Genomic DNA, 13,311 nt, shown 5'->3' on the forward strand with positions numbered 1-13,311 from the left:
CACAGTGAGTGGTGTTGTTACTGTACTGTGTGTTAGGGTGTGTCACAGGGAGTGGTGTTGTTACTGTACTGTGTGTTAGGGTGTGTCACAGGGAGTGGTGGTGTTACTGTACTGTGTGTTAGGGTGTGTCACAGGGAGTGGTATTGTTACTGTACTGTGTGTTAGGGTGTGTCACAGGGAGTGGTATTGTTACTGTACTGTGTGTTAGGGTGTGTCACAGGGAGTGGTGTTGTTACTGTACTGTGTGTTACGGTGTGTCACAGGGAGCAGTGTTGTTACTGTACTGTGTTACGGTGTGTCACAGTGAGTGGTGTTGTTACTGTACTGTGCTTTAGGGTGTGTCACACGGAGTGGTATTGTTACTGTACTGTGTGTTAGGGTGTGTCACAGTGAGTGGTGTTGTTACTGTACTGTGCTTTAGGGTGTGTCACAGGGAGTGGTGTTGTTACTGTTCTGTGTGTTACAGTGTGTCACAGGGAGTGGTGGGGTTAGCGTACGTTGTGTTAGTGTGTGTCACAGGGAGTGGTATTGTTACTGTACTGTGTGTTACGGTGTGTCACAGGGAACAGTGTTGTTACTGTACTGTGTTACGGTGTGTCACAGTGAGTGGTGTTGTTACTGTATTGTGTTTTAGAGTGTGTCACAGGGAGTGGTGGTGTTAGCGTATGTTGTGTTAGTGTGTGTCACAGGGATTGGTGTTCTTACAGTACTGTGTGTTACGGTGTGTCACAGGGAGTGGTGTTGTTACTGTTCTGTGTGTTACGGTGTGTCACAGGGAGCAGTGTTGTTACTGTACTGTGTTACGGTGTGTCACAGGGAGTGGTGTTGTTACTGTATTGTGTTTTAGGGTGTGTCACAGGGAGTGGTATTGTTACTGTACTGTGTGTTACGGTGTGTCACAGGGAGCAGTGTTGTTACTGTACTGTGTTACGGTGTGTCACAGGGAGTGGTGTTCTAACTGTATTGTGTTTTAGTGTGTGTCACAGGGAGTGGTATTGTTACTGTACTGTGTGTTACGGTGTGTCACAGGGAACAGTGTTGTTACTGTACTGTGTTACGGTGTGTCACAGGGAGTGGTGTTGTTACTGTATTGTGTTTTAGGGTGTGTCACAGGGAGTGGTGGTGTTAGCATACGTTGTGTTAGTGTGTGTCACAGGGATTGGTGTTCTTACAGTACTGTGTGTTACGGTGTGTCACAGGGAGTGGTGTTGTTACTGTACTGTATGTTAGGGTGTGTCACAGGGAGTGGTGGTGTTAGCGTACGTTGTGTTAGTGTGTGTCACAGGGATTGGTGTTCTTACAGTACTGTGTGTTAAGGTGTGTCACAGGGAGTGGTGTTGTTACTGTTCTGTGTGTTACGGTGTATCACAGGGAGCAGTGTTGTTACTGTACTGTGTTACGGTGTGTCACAGTGAGTGATGTTGTTACTGTACTGTGCTTTAGGGTGTGTCACACGGAGTGGTATTGTTACTTTACTGTGTGTTAGGGTGTGTCACAGGGAGTGGTGGGGTTAGCGTACGTTGTGTTAGTGTGTGTCACAGGGAGTGGTGTTTTTATTGTACTGTGTGTTACGGTGTGTCACCGGGAGCAGTGTTGTTACTGTACTGTGATACGGTGTGTCGCAGTGAGTGGTATTGTTACTGTTCTGTGTGTTAGTGTGTGTCACAGTGAGTGGTGTTGTTACTGTACTGTGTGTTAGGGTGTGTCACAGGGAGTGGTGTTGTTACTGTACTGTGTGTTACGGTGTGTCACAGGGAGTGGTGTTGTTACTGTACTGTGTGTTAGGGTGTGTCACAGGGAGTGGTGTTGTTACTGTACTGTGTGCCAGTGTGTGTCACAGTGAGTGGTGCTGTTTCTGTACTGTGTGTTAGGGTGTGTCACAGGGAGTGGTGTTGTTACTGTACTGTGTGTTACCATGTGTCACAGGGAGTGGTGGGGTTACTGTACTGTGTGCTAGTGTGTGTCACAGTGAGTGGTGTTGTTACTGTACTGTGTGCTAGTGTGTGTCACAGGGAGTGGTATTGTTACTGTACTGTGTGTTAGTGTGTGTCACAGGGAGTGGTGTTGTTACTGTACTGTGTGCTAGTGTGTGTCACAGTGAGTGGTGTTGTTACTGTACTGTGTGTTACGGTGTGTCACAGGGAGTGGTATTGTTACTGTACTGTGTGTTACGGTGTGTCACAGGGAACAGTGTTGTTACTGTACTGTGTTACGGTGTGTCACAGGGAGTGGTGTTGTTACTGTATTGTGTTTTAGGGTGTGTCACAGGGAGTGGTGTTGTTAGCGTACGTTGTGTTAGTGTGTGTCACAGGGATTGGTGTTCTTACAGTACTGTGTGTTACGGTGTGTCACAGGGAGTGGTGTTGTTACTGTACTGTATGTTAGGGTGTGTCACAGGGAGTGGTGGTTTTAGCGTACGTTGTGTTAGTGTGTGTCACAGGGATTGGTGTTCTTACAGTACTGTGTGTTAAGGTGTGTCACAGGGAGTGGTGTTGTTACTGTTCTGTGTGTTACGGTGTGTCACAGGGAGCAGTGTTGTTACTGTACTGTGTTACGGTGTGTCACAGTGAGTGGTGTTGTTACTGTACTGTGCTTTAGGGTGTGTCACACGGAGTGGTATTGTTACTTTACTGTGTGTTAGGGTGTATCACAGGGAGTGGTGGGGTTAGCGTACGTTGTGTTAATGTGTGTCACAGGGAGTGGTGTTTTTATTGTACTGTGTGTTAGGGTGTGTCACCGGGAGCAGTGTTGTTACTGTACTGTGATACGGTGTGTCGCAGTGAGTGGTATTGTTACTTTTCTGTGTGTTAGTGTGTGTCACAGTGAGTGGTGTTGTTACTGTACTGTGTGTTAGTGTGTGTCACAGGGAGTGGTGTTGTTACTGTACTGTGTGCTAGTGTGTGTCACAGTGAGTGGTGTTGTTACTGTACTGTGTGTTACCATGTGTCACAGGGAGTGGTGGGGTTACTGTACTGTGTGCTAGTGTGTGTCACAGTGAGTGGTGTTGTTACTGTACTGTGTGTTAGGGTGTGTCACAGTGAGTGGTGATGTTACTGTACTGTGTGTTAGGGTGTGTCACAGTGAGTGGTATTGTTACTGTACTGTGTGTTAGGGTGTGTCACAGGGAGTGGTGCTGTTTCTGTACTGTGTGTTAGGGTGTGTCACAGTGAGTGGTATTGTTACTGTACTGTGTGTTAGGGTGTGTCACAGGGAGTGGTGCTGTTACTGTACTGTGTGTTAGGGTGTGTCACAGGGAGTGGTGTTGTTACTGTACTGTGTGTTACAGTGTGTCACAGGGAGTGGTGTTGTTACTGTACTGTGTGTTACCATGTGTCACAGGGAGTGGTGGGGTTACTGTACTGTGTGCTAGTGTGTGTCACAGTGAGTGGTGTTGTTACTGTACTGCGTGTTAGGGTGTGTCACAAGAAGTGGTATTGTTACTGTACTGTGTGTTAGTGTGTGTCACAGGGAGTGGTGTTGTTACTGTACTGTGTGCTAGTGTGTGTCACAGTGAGTGGTGTTGTTACTGTACTGTGTGCTAGTGTGTGTCACAGGGAGTGGTGTTGTTACTGTACTGTGTGCTAGTGTGTGTCACACAGTACTGTACTGTACTGCGTGTTAGGGTGTGTCACAGGGAGTGGTATTGTTACTGTACTGTGTGTTAGGGTGTGTCACAGTGAGTGGTGTTGTTACTGTACTGTGTGTTAGGGTGTGTCACAGGGAGTGGTATTGTTACTGTACTGTGTGTTAGGGTGTGTCACAGGGAGTGGTGTTGTTACTGTACTGTGTGTTAGGGTGTGTCACAGGGAGTAGTATTGTTACTGTACTGTGTGTTAGGGTGTGTCACAGGGAGTGGTGTTGTTACTGTACTGTGTGTTAGGGTGTGTCACAGGGAGTGGTGATGTTACTGTACTGTGTGTTACGGTGTGTCACAGGGAGTGGTGTTGTTACTGTACTGTGATACGGTGTGTCGCAGTGAGTGGTATTGTTACTGTACTGTGTGTTAGGGTGTGTCACAGGGAGTGGTGTTGTTACTGTACTGTGTGCTAGTGTGTGTCACAGTGAGTGGTGTTGTTACTGTACTGTGTGCCAGTGTGTGTCACAGTGAGTGGTGCTGTTTCTGTACTGTGTGTTAGGGTGTGTCACAGGGAGTGGTGTTGTTACTGTACTGTGTGTTACCATGTGTCACAGGGAGTGGTGTAGTTACTGTACTGTGTGTTACCATGTGTCACAGGGAGTGGTGCTGTTTCTGTACTGTGTGTTAGGGTGTGTCACAGGGAGTGGTATTGTTACTGTACTGTGTGTTAGGGTGTGTCACAGGGAGTGGTGTTGTTACTGTACTGTGTGTTACCATGTGTCACAGGGAGTGGTGGGGTTACTGTACTGTGTGCTAGTGTGTGTCACAGTGAGTGGTGTTGTTACTGTACTGTGTGCTAGTGTGTGTCACACAGTACTGTACTGTACTGCGTGTTAGGGTGTGTCACAGGGAGTGGTATTGTTACTGTACTGTGTGTTAGTGTGTGTCACAGGGAGTGGTGTTGTTACTGTACTGTGTGCTAGTGTGTGTCACAGTGAGTGGTGTTGTTACTGTACTGTGTGTTACGGTGTGTCACAGGGAGTGGTATTGTTACTGTACTGTGTGTTACGGTGTGTCACAGGGAACAGTGTTGTTACTGTACTGTGTTACGGTGTGTCACAGGGAGTGGTGTTGTTACTGTATTGTGTTTTAGGGTGTGTCACAGGGAGTGGTGTTGTTAGCGTACGTTGTGTTAGTGTGTGTCACAGGGATTGGTGTTCTTACAGTACTGTGTGTTACGGTGTGTCACAGGGAGTGGTGTTGTTACTGTACTGTATGTTAGGGTGTGTCACAGGGAGTGGTGGTGTTAGCGTACGTTGTGTTAGTGTGTGTCACAGGGATTGGTGTTCTTACAGTACTGTGTGTTAAGGTGTGTCACAGGGAGTGGTGTTGTTACTGTTCTGTGTGTTACGGTGTGTCACAGGGAGCAGTGTTGTTACTGTACTGTGTTACGGTGTGTCACAGTGAGTGGTGTTGTTACTGTACTGTGCTTTAGGGTGTGTCACACGGAGTGGTATTGTTACTTTACTGTGTGTTAGGGTGTATCACAGGGAGTGGTGGGGTTAGCGTACGTTGTGTTAATGTGTGTCACAGGGAGTGGTGTTTTTATTGTACTGTGTGTTACGGTGTGTCACCGGGAGCAGTGTTGTTACTGTACTGTGATACGGTGTGTCACAGTGAGTGGTGTTGTTACTGTACTGTGTGCTAGTGTGTGTCACACAGTACTGTACTGTACTCCGTGTTAGGGTGTGTCACAGGGAGTGGTGTTGTTACTGTACTGTGTGTTAGGGTGTGTCACAGGGAGTGGTGATGTTACTGTACTGTGTGTTACGGTGTGTCACAGGGAGTGGTGTTGTTACTGTACTGTGTGTTAGTGTGTGTCACAGTGAGTGGTGATGTTACTGTACTGTGTGTTAGGGTGTGTCACAGCGAGTGGTGTTGTTATTGTACTGTGTGCCAGTGTGTGTCACAGGGAGTGGTGTTGTTACTGTACTGTGTGTTACGGTGTGTCACAGGGAGTGGTGCTGTTACTGTGCTGTGTGTTAGGGTGTGTCAAAGGGAGTTACTGTACTGTGTAACAACCATTCTCTGACACACCCTAACACACAGTACAGTGACAACACTCCCTGTGACGCACCGTAACAACCGCACCAGCTCGAAGTGCCAGAAGTGCTTTTTCCATATTGTATCTCAATAAATACATAATTATCTGTATGAACACATTCAGCGTTACTGCGGGACAAAGGTTCAAAACAAAATACCAACAGTCATTTAACAGAACAAAGCACACATAACTCATAATGATAGCAAGTATGTGTAAGATATCAGTAAGGTACTGTCCAGAAATATATTCAGCCCAACCCGGACTCCATGAACGCCGGAGAAATCAGCAGCTTGACTGCTGCCAAGCGAACACCAGGGGGCAGCACTAGCTGCTCTGACCAGAGGACCGTGACCATGGCTCCTGCGATCAGTGATAGAAACATAGAAAATAGGTGCAGGAGTAGGCCATTCGGCCCTTCGAGCCTGCACCGCCATTCAGTATGATCATGGCTGATCATCCAACTCAGAACCTTGTACCTGCTTTCTCTCCATACCTCCTGATCCCTCTAGCCACGAGGGCCATATCTAACTTCCTCTGAAGTATAGCCGATGAACCGGCCTCAACTGTTTCCTGTGGCAGAGAATTCCACAGTTTCACCACTCTTTGTGTGAAGAAGTTTTTCCTCATCTCGGTCTGCTTTCCTGTTCTTGCAACCAAAGTGGCTAAGCTCACCTTTAACCACATTAAATTGCATCTGCCGTGAATTTGCCCACTCACCTAACCTATCCAGGTCACTCTGCATCCTCTTAGCATCCTCCTCACAGCTAACACCGCCGCCCAGCTTTGTGTCATCCGCAAACTTGAAGATGCTGCATTTAATTCCCTCGTCTAAATCATTAATATATACTGCTGGTCATCCGCATTAAGAAAGTGGATGAGACAGCAGGTGACATGCACCAATAGTTGGTGCTGGAAAGTGAATGAGATTCTCCAAGCTTACAACAGGAAATCATTAACAGCGACAGCTGAAAAGGAACGTTTGGTGCAGTTTAAGCCAGGCAGTCAGTCTGCAATGTTGCCTTTTTCTTGCTGAACCCGGAAAGAGCCACGTAGAGTGTTGTTAAACACAGAGACCAAGAGCTTGCATAGTTCACCGAAAGTGATCAGACTTGTCACACAGGCTGGTTCAGGAGTCTTGAATCCCTGCATTGTCCAGGGTACCGAGTACAAGCGTTGAGATGTCACATGAAAAGGCCGGAAGTAACGTGGAGGGTGTGCAGCTCAGTCAATGGTTGTTCTCACGATCTCGGCGACTTACTAGCAAACATTCTGCTGCTCAATGGCGCACTGACGACGTCTCCTCACGTGGTGACAAAACGCTTGGAAGTAAACTGCCGAGATCGGAGGACAGCTCAATCCAACCGTGTACAAAGGTGTGCAAGATGTGGGTGAAATGACTCTCGTTAGGATGTGATTGAACCAGGGAGATTACAGTAGGGATTCTCAGAGATGTTCTGGGGCGGGAGGGTTTGAAACTAGACAGTCAGGAGCAGAGGAAGCTGCCTTTACAAAGGTTCTAAAATTATGATGGGAGTACAGAACGTGGATGGCCCTGGGGGGTGATGGGGGTGCAAAAGTGAAGGATGCAGGTTTGAGTGGTGAAAGGTTCAGAGGGTCGTGGGAATGTGGACTGAGCTGCCACCAGACGTGGTAGAGTGTACGACGATAAGGTTTAGTTCGGACAGCTCGGAAAGATTTGGAGGACCACGGGCCAAAGGTAAACAAACTGGATTAGTTTACAAGAGGTGGCCCTCCTCATCCAGCTCTCCCGACCTACATGCCCCTCTCAGTCAACCCCCGGTACCCCCACCACACCCTGAGGCAGCCGCGCCTTCCTCGGCCTGGACACATGTGCCCCTCCCTCGGTGACCAGTCCCAGGGACACAGTCGCTGCAGTCCAGAGCGAGGACTGGACTTTGCACCGTTGTGTTTTCCAGCCCCCGACACTAACCCACGATGGACACCGAGACAGTCACGCTATCTGTCATGTGATGCCCAACAGCCAGTTGCCCAAAAATGAGACTTCGATTTCCGGAAACATCTACTTTCGAAGACAGGTGAGATTCTGACTCGAGAATGTGTGATGAGACGGTGTAGAGAGAGCTTCACACTCTGTCAGACCCTGGGTATAGAACATACAACTATACAGCACCCTGGGTCTGACCCCGGGGGTGTGTGATGGGACGGTGTGGAGGGAGATTCACTCTGTGTCTGACCCCAGGAGTGTGTGATGGGACGGTGTGGAGGGAGCTTCACTCTGTGTCTGACCCCGGGAGTGTGTGATGGGAGAGTGTGGAGGGAGATTCACTCTGTGTCTGACCCCGGGAGTGTGTGATGGGACGGTGTGGAGGGAGCTTCACCCTGTGTCTGACCCCGGGAGCGTGTGATGGGACGGTGTGGAGGGAGTTTCACTCTGCCTCTGACCCCGGGAGTGTGTGATGGGACGGTGTGGAGGGAGATTCACTCTGTGTCTGACACCGGGGGTGTGTGATGGGACAGTGTGGAGGGAGATTCACTCTGTGTCTGACCCCGGGAGTGTGTGATGGGACGGTGTGGAGGGAGATTCACTCTGTGTCTGACCCCGGGAGTGTGTGATGGGACGGTGTGGAGGGAGATTCACTCTGTGTCTGACACCGGGGGTGTGTGATGGGACAGTGTGGAGGGAGATTCACTCTGTGTCTGACCCCGGGAGTGTGTGATGGGACGGTGTGGAGGGAGATTCACTCTGTATCTGACCCCGGGAGTGTGTGATGGGACGGTGTGGAGGGAGTTTCACTCAGTGTCTGACCCCGGCAGTGTGTGATGGGATGGTGTGGAGGGAGTTTCACTCAGTGTCTGACCCCGGGAGTGTGTGATGGGACGGTGTGGAGGGAGCTTCACTGTGTCTGACCCCGGGAATGTGTGATGGGACGGTGTGGAGGGAGCTTCACTGTGTCTGACCCCGGGAGTGTGTGATGGGACGGTGTGGAGGGGGATTCACTCTGTGTCTGACACCGGGAGTGTGTGGTGGGACGGTGTGGAGGGAGATTCACTCCGTCTGACCCCGGGAGTGTGTGATGGGACGGTGTGGAGGGAGCTTCACTCTATGTCTGACTCTGGGAGTCTGTGATGGGACAGTGTGGAGGGAGATTCACTCTGTGTCTAACCCCGGGAGTGTGTGATGGGACGGTGTGGAGGGAGATTCAGTCTGTGTCTGACTCCGGGAGTGGGTGATGGGATGGTGTGGAGGGAGCTTCACTCTGTGTCTGACCCCGGGAGTGTGTGATAGGACGGTGTGGAGGGAGATTCACTCTGTGTCTGACCCCGGGAGTATGTGATGGGACGGTGTGGAGGGAGCTTCACTGTGTCTGACCCCGGGAGTGTGTGATGGGACGGTGTGGAGGGGGATTCACTCTGTGTCTGACACCGGGAGTGTGTGGTGGGACGGTGTGGAGGGAGCTTCACTCTGTGTCTGACCCCGGGAGTGTGTGATAGGACGGTGTGGAGGGAGATTCACACTGTGTCTGACCCCAGCAGTATGTGATGGGACGGTGTGGAGGGAGCTTCACTGTGTCTGACCCCGGGAATGTGTGATGGGACGGTGTGGAGGGAGCTTCACTGTGTCTGACCCCGGGAGTGTGTGATGGGACGGTGTGGAGGGGGATTCACTCTGTGTCTGACACCGGGAGTGTGTGGTGGGACGGTGTGGAGGGAGATTCACTCCGTCTGACCCCGGGAGTGTGTGATGGGACGGTGTGGAGGGAGCTTCACTCTATGTCTGACTCTGGGAGTCTGTGATGGGACAGTGTGGAGGGAGATTCACTCTGTGTCTAACCCCGGGAGTGTGTGATGGGACGGTGTGGAGGGAGATTCAGTCTGTGTCTGACTCCGGGAGTGTGTGATGGGATGGTGTGGAGGGAGCTTCACTCTGTGTCTGACCCCGGGAGTGTGTGATAGGACGGTGTGGAGGGAGATTCACTCTGTGTCTGACCCCGGGAGTATGTGATGGGACGGTGTGGAGGGAGATTCACTCTGTGTCTGAACCCGGGAGTGTGTGATGGGACGTTGTGGAGGGAGATTCACTCTGTGTCTGACCCCGGGAGTGTGTGATGGGATGGTGTGGAGGGAGCTTCACTCTGTGTCTGACCCCGGGAGTGTGTGATAGGACGGTGTGGAGGGAGATTCACTCTGTGTCTGACCCTGGGAGTGTGTGATGGGACGGTGTGGAGGGAGATTCACTCTGTGTCTGACCCCGGGAGTGTGTGATGGGACAGTCTGGAGGGAGTTTCACTCTGTGTCTGACCCCGGGAGTGTGTGATGGGACAGTGTGGAGGGAGCTTCACTCTGTGTCTGACCCCGGGAGTGTGTGATGGGACGGTGTGGAGGGAGATTCACTCTGTGTCTGACCCCGGGAGTGTGTGATGGGACGGTGTGGAGGGAGTTTCATTCTGTGTCTGACCTCGGGAGTGTGTGATGGGACGGTGTGGAGGGAGATTCACTGTGTCTGACCTTGGGAGTGTGTGATGGGACGGTGTGGAGGGAGATTCACTGTGTCTGACCCCGGGAGTGTGTGATGGGACGGTGTGGAGGGAGATTCACTCTGTGTCTGACCCCGGGAGTGTGTGATGGGACGGTGTGGAGGGAGTTTCATTCTGTGTCTGACCCCGGGAGTCTGTGATGGGACGGTGTGGAGGGAGATTCACTCTGTGTCTGACCCCGGGAGTCTGTGATGGGACGGTGTGGAGGGAGATTCACTGTGTCTGACCCCGGGAGTATGTGATGGGACGGTGTAGAGGGAGTTTCACTCTGTGTCTGACCCCGGGAGTGTGTGATGGGACGGTGTGGAGGGAGTTTCATTCTGTGTCTGACCTCGGGAGTGTGTGATGGGACGGTGTGGAGGGAGCTTCACTCTATGTCTGACTCTGGGAGTCTGTGATGGGACAGTGTGGAGGGAGATTCACTCTGTGTCTAACCCCGGGAGTGTGTGATGGGACGGTGTGGAGGGAGCTTCACTCTATGTCTGACTCTGGGAGTCTGTGATGGGACAGTGTGGAGGGAGATTCACTCTGTGTCTAACCCCGGGAGTGTGTGATGGGACGGTGTGGAGGGAGATTCAGTCTGTGTCTGACTCCGGGAGTGTGTGATGGGATGGTGTGGAGGGAGCTTCACTCTGTGTCTGACCCCGGGAGTGTGTGATAGGACGGTGTGGAGGGAGATTCACTCTGTTTCTGACCCCGGGAGTATGTGATGGGACGGTGTGGAGGGAGCTTCACTGTGTCTGACCCCGGGAGTGTGTGATAGGACGGTGTGGAGGGAGATTCACTCTGTGTCTGACCCCGGGAGTATGTGATGGGACGGTGTGGAGGGAGCTTCACTGTGTCTGACCCCGGGAATGTGTGATGGGACGGTGTGGAGGGAGCTTCACTGTGTCTGACCCCGGGAGTGTGTGATGGGACGGTGTGGAGGGGGATTCACTCTGTGTCTGACACCGGGAGTGTGTGGTGGGACGGTGTGGAGGGAGATTCACTCCGTCTGACCCCGGGAGTGTGTGATGGGACGGTGTGGAGGGAGCTTCACTCTATGTCTGACTCTGGGAGTCTGTGATGGGACAGTGTGGAGGGAGATTCACTCTGTGTCTAACCCCGGGAGTGTGTGATGGGACGGTGTGGAGGGAGATTCAGTCTGTGTCTGACTCCGGGAGTGTGTGATGGGATGGTGTGGAGGGAGCTTCACTCTGTGTCTGACCCCGGGAGTGTGTGATAGGACGGTGTGGAGGGAGATTCACTCTGTTTCTGACCCCGGGAGTATGTGATGGGACGGTGTGGAGGGAGCTTCACTGTGTCTGACCCCGGGAGTGTGTGATAGGACGGTGTGGAGGGAGATTCACTCTGTGTCTGACCCCGGGAGTATGTGATGGGACGGTGTGGAGGGAGCTTCACTGTGTCTGACCCCGGGAATGTGTGATGGGACGGTGTGGAGGGAGCTTCACTGTGTCTGACCCCGGGAGTGTGTGATGGGACGGTGTGGAGGGGGATTCACTCTGTGTCTGACACCGGGAGTGTGTGGTGGGACGGTGTGGAGGGAGATTCACTCCGTCTGACCCCGGGAGTGTGTGATGGGACGGTGTGGAGGGAGCTTCACTCTATGTCTGACTCTGGGAGTCTGTGATGGGACAGTGTGGAGGGAGATTCACTCTGTGTCTAACCCCGGGAGTGTGTGATGGGACGGTGTGGAGGGAGATTCAGTCTGTGTCTGACTCCGGGAGTGTGTGATGGGATGGTGTGGAGGGAGCTTCACTCTGTGTCTGACCCCGGGAGTGTGTGATAGGACGGTGTGGAGGGAGATTCACTCTGTGTCTGACCCCGGGAGTATGTGATGGGACGGTGTGGAGGGAGATTCACTCTGTGTCTGAACCCGGGAGTGTGTGATGGGACGTTGTGGAGGGAGATTCACTCTGTGTCTGACCCCGGGAGTGTGTGATGGGATGGTGTGGAGGGAGCTTCACTCTGTGTCTGACCCCGGGAGTGTGTGATAGGACGGTGTGGAGGGAGATTCACTCTGTGTCTGACCCTGGGAGTGTGTGATGGGACGGTGTGGAGGGAGATTCACTCTGTGTCTGACCCCGGGAGTGTGTGATGGGACAGTCTGGAGGGAGTTTCACTCTGTGTCTGACCCCGGGAGTGTGTGATGGGACAGTGTGGAGGGAGCTTCACTCTGTGTCTGACCCCGGGAGTGTGTGATGGGACGGTGTGGAGGGAGATTCACTCTGTGTCTGACCCCGGGAGTGTGTGATGGGACGGTGTGGAGGGAGTTTCATTCTGTGTCTGACCTCGGGAGTGTGTGATGGGACGGTGTGGAGGGAGATTCACTGTGTCTGACCTTGGGAGTGTGTGATGGGACGGTGTGGAGGGAGATTCACTGTGTCTGACCCCGGGAGTGTGTGATGGGACGGTGTGGAGGGAGATTCACTCTGTGTCTGACCCCGGGAGTGTGTGATGGGACGGTGTGGAGGGAGTTTCATTCTGTGTCTGACCCCGGGAGTCTGTGATGGGACGGTGTGGAGGGAGATTCACTCTGTGTCTGACCCCGGGAGTCTGTGATGGGACGGTGTGGAGGGAGATTCACTGTGTCTGACCCCGGGAGTATGTGATGGGACGGTGTGGAGGGAGTTTCACTCTGTGTCTGACCCCGGGAGTGTGTGATGGGACGGTGTAGAGGGAGTTTCACTCTGTGTCTGACCCCGGGAGTGTGTGATGGGACGGTGTGGAGGGAGTTTCATTCTGTGTCTGACCTCGGGAGTGTGTGATGGGACGGTGTGGAGGGAGCTTCACTCTGTGTCTGACCCTGGGAGTGTGTGTTGGGACGGTGTGGAGGGAGATTCACTCTGTGTCTGACCCCGGGAGTGTGTGATGGGACGGTGTGGAGGGAGATTCACTCTGTGTCTGACCCTGGGAGTGTGTGATGGGACGGTGTGGAGGGCGATTCACTCTATGTCTGACCCCGGGAATGTGTGATGGGACGGTGTGGAGGGTGATTCACTCTGTGTCTGACCCCGGGAGTGTGTGATGGGATGTTGTGGAGGGAGATTCACTCTGTGTTTGACCCCGGGAGTGTGTGATGGGACAGTGCGGAGGGAGTTTCACTCTGTGTC

The 13,311-nt window shown here is 52.3% G+C and overlaps 1 protein-coding gene across 2 annotated transcripts in view; it reads left to right on the plus strand.

Annotated features, from left to right (window-relative positions):
* The window catches only part of LOC132380781 (uncharacterized), an 82,998-nt gene that overhangs the window by 51,661 nt on the left and 18,026 nt on the right, over positions 1 to 13,311 (plus strand). The window contains exons 1-2 of one of the 2 annotated variants that reach the window (XM_059949772.1): positions 6,726 to 7,054; positions 7,619 to 7,738. In XM_059949772.1, the coding sequence (XP_059805755.1) occupies positions 6,860 to 7,054; positions 7,619 to 7,738 (315 nt within the window). In that variant the 5' untranslated portion in view covers positions 6,726 to 6,859. Of the gene's footprint in view, positions 1 to 6,725; positions 7,055 to 7,618; positions 7,739 to 13,311 lie in introns of those variants that run through there. The other variant, XM_059949773.1, reaches the window with a different exon arrangement.

The sequence above is a fragment of the Hypanus sabinus genome, chromosome 24 (genome assembly GCF_030144855.1).
Source record: "Hypanus sabinus isolate sHypSab1 chromosome 24, sHypSab1.hap1, whole genome shotgun sequence".
Lineage (NCBI taxonomy): Eukaryota > Metazoa > Chordata > Chondrichthyes > Myliobatiformes > Dasyatidae > Hypanus > Hypanus sabinus.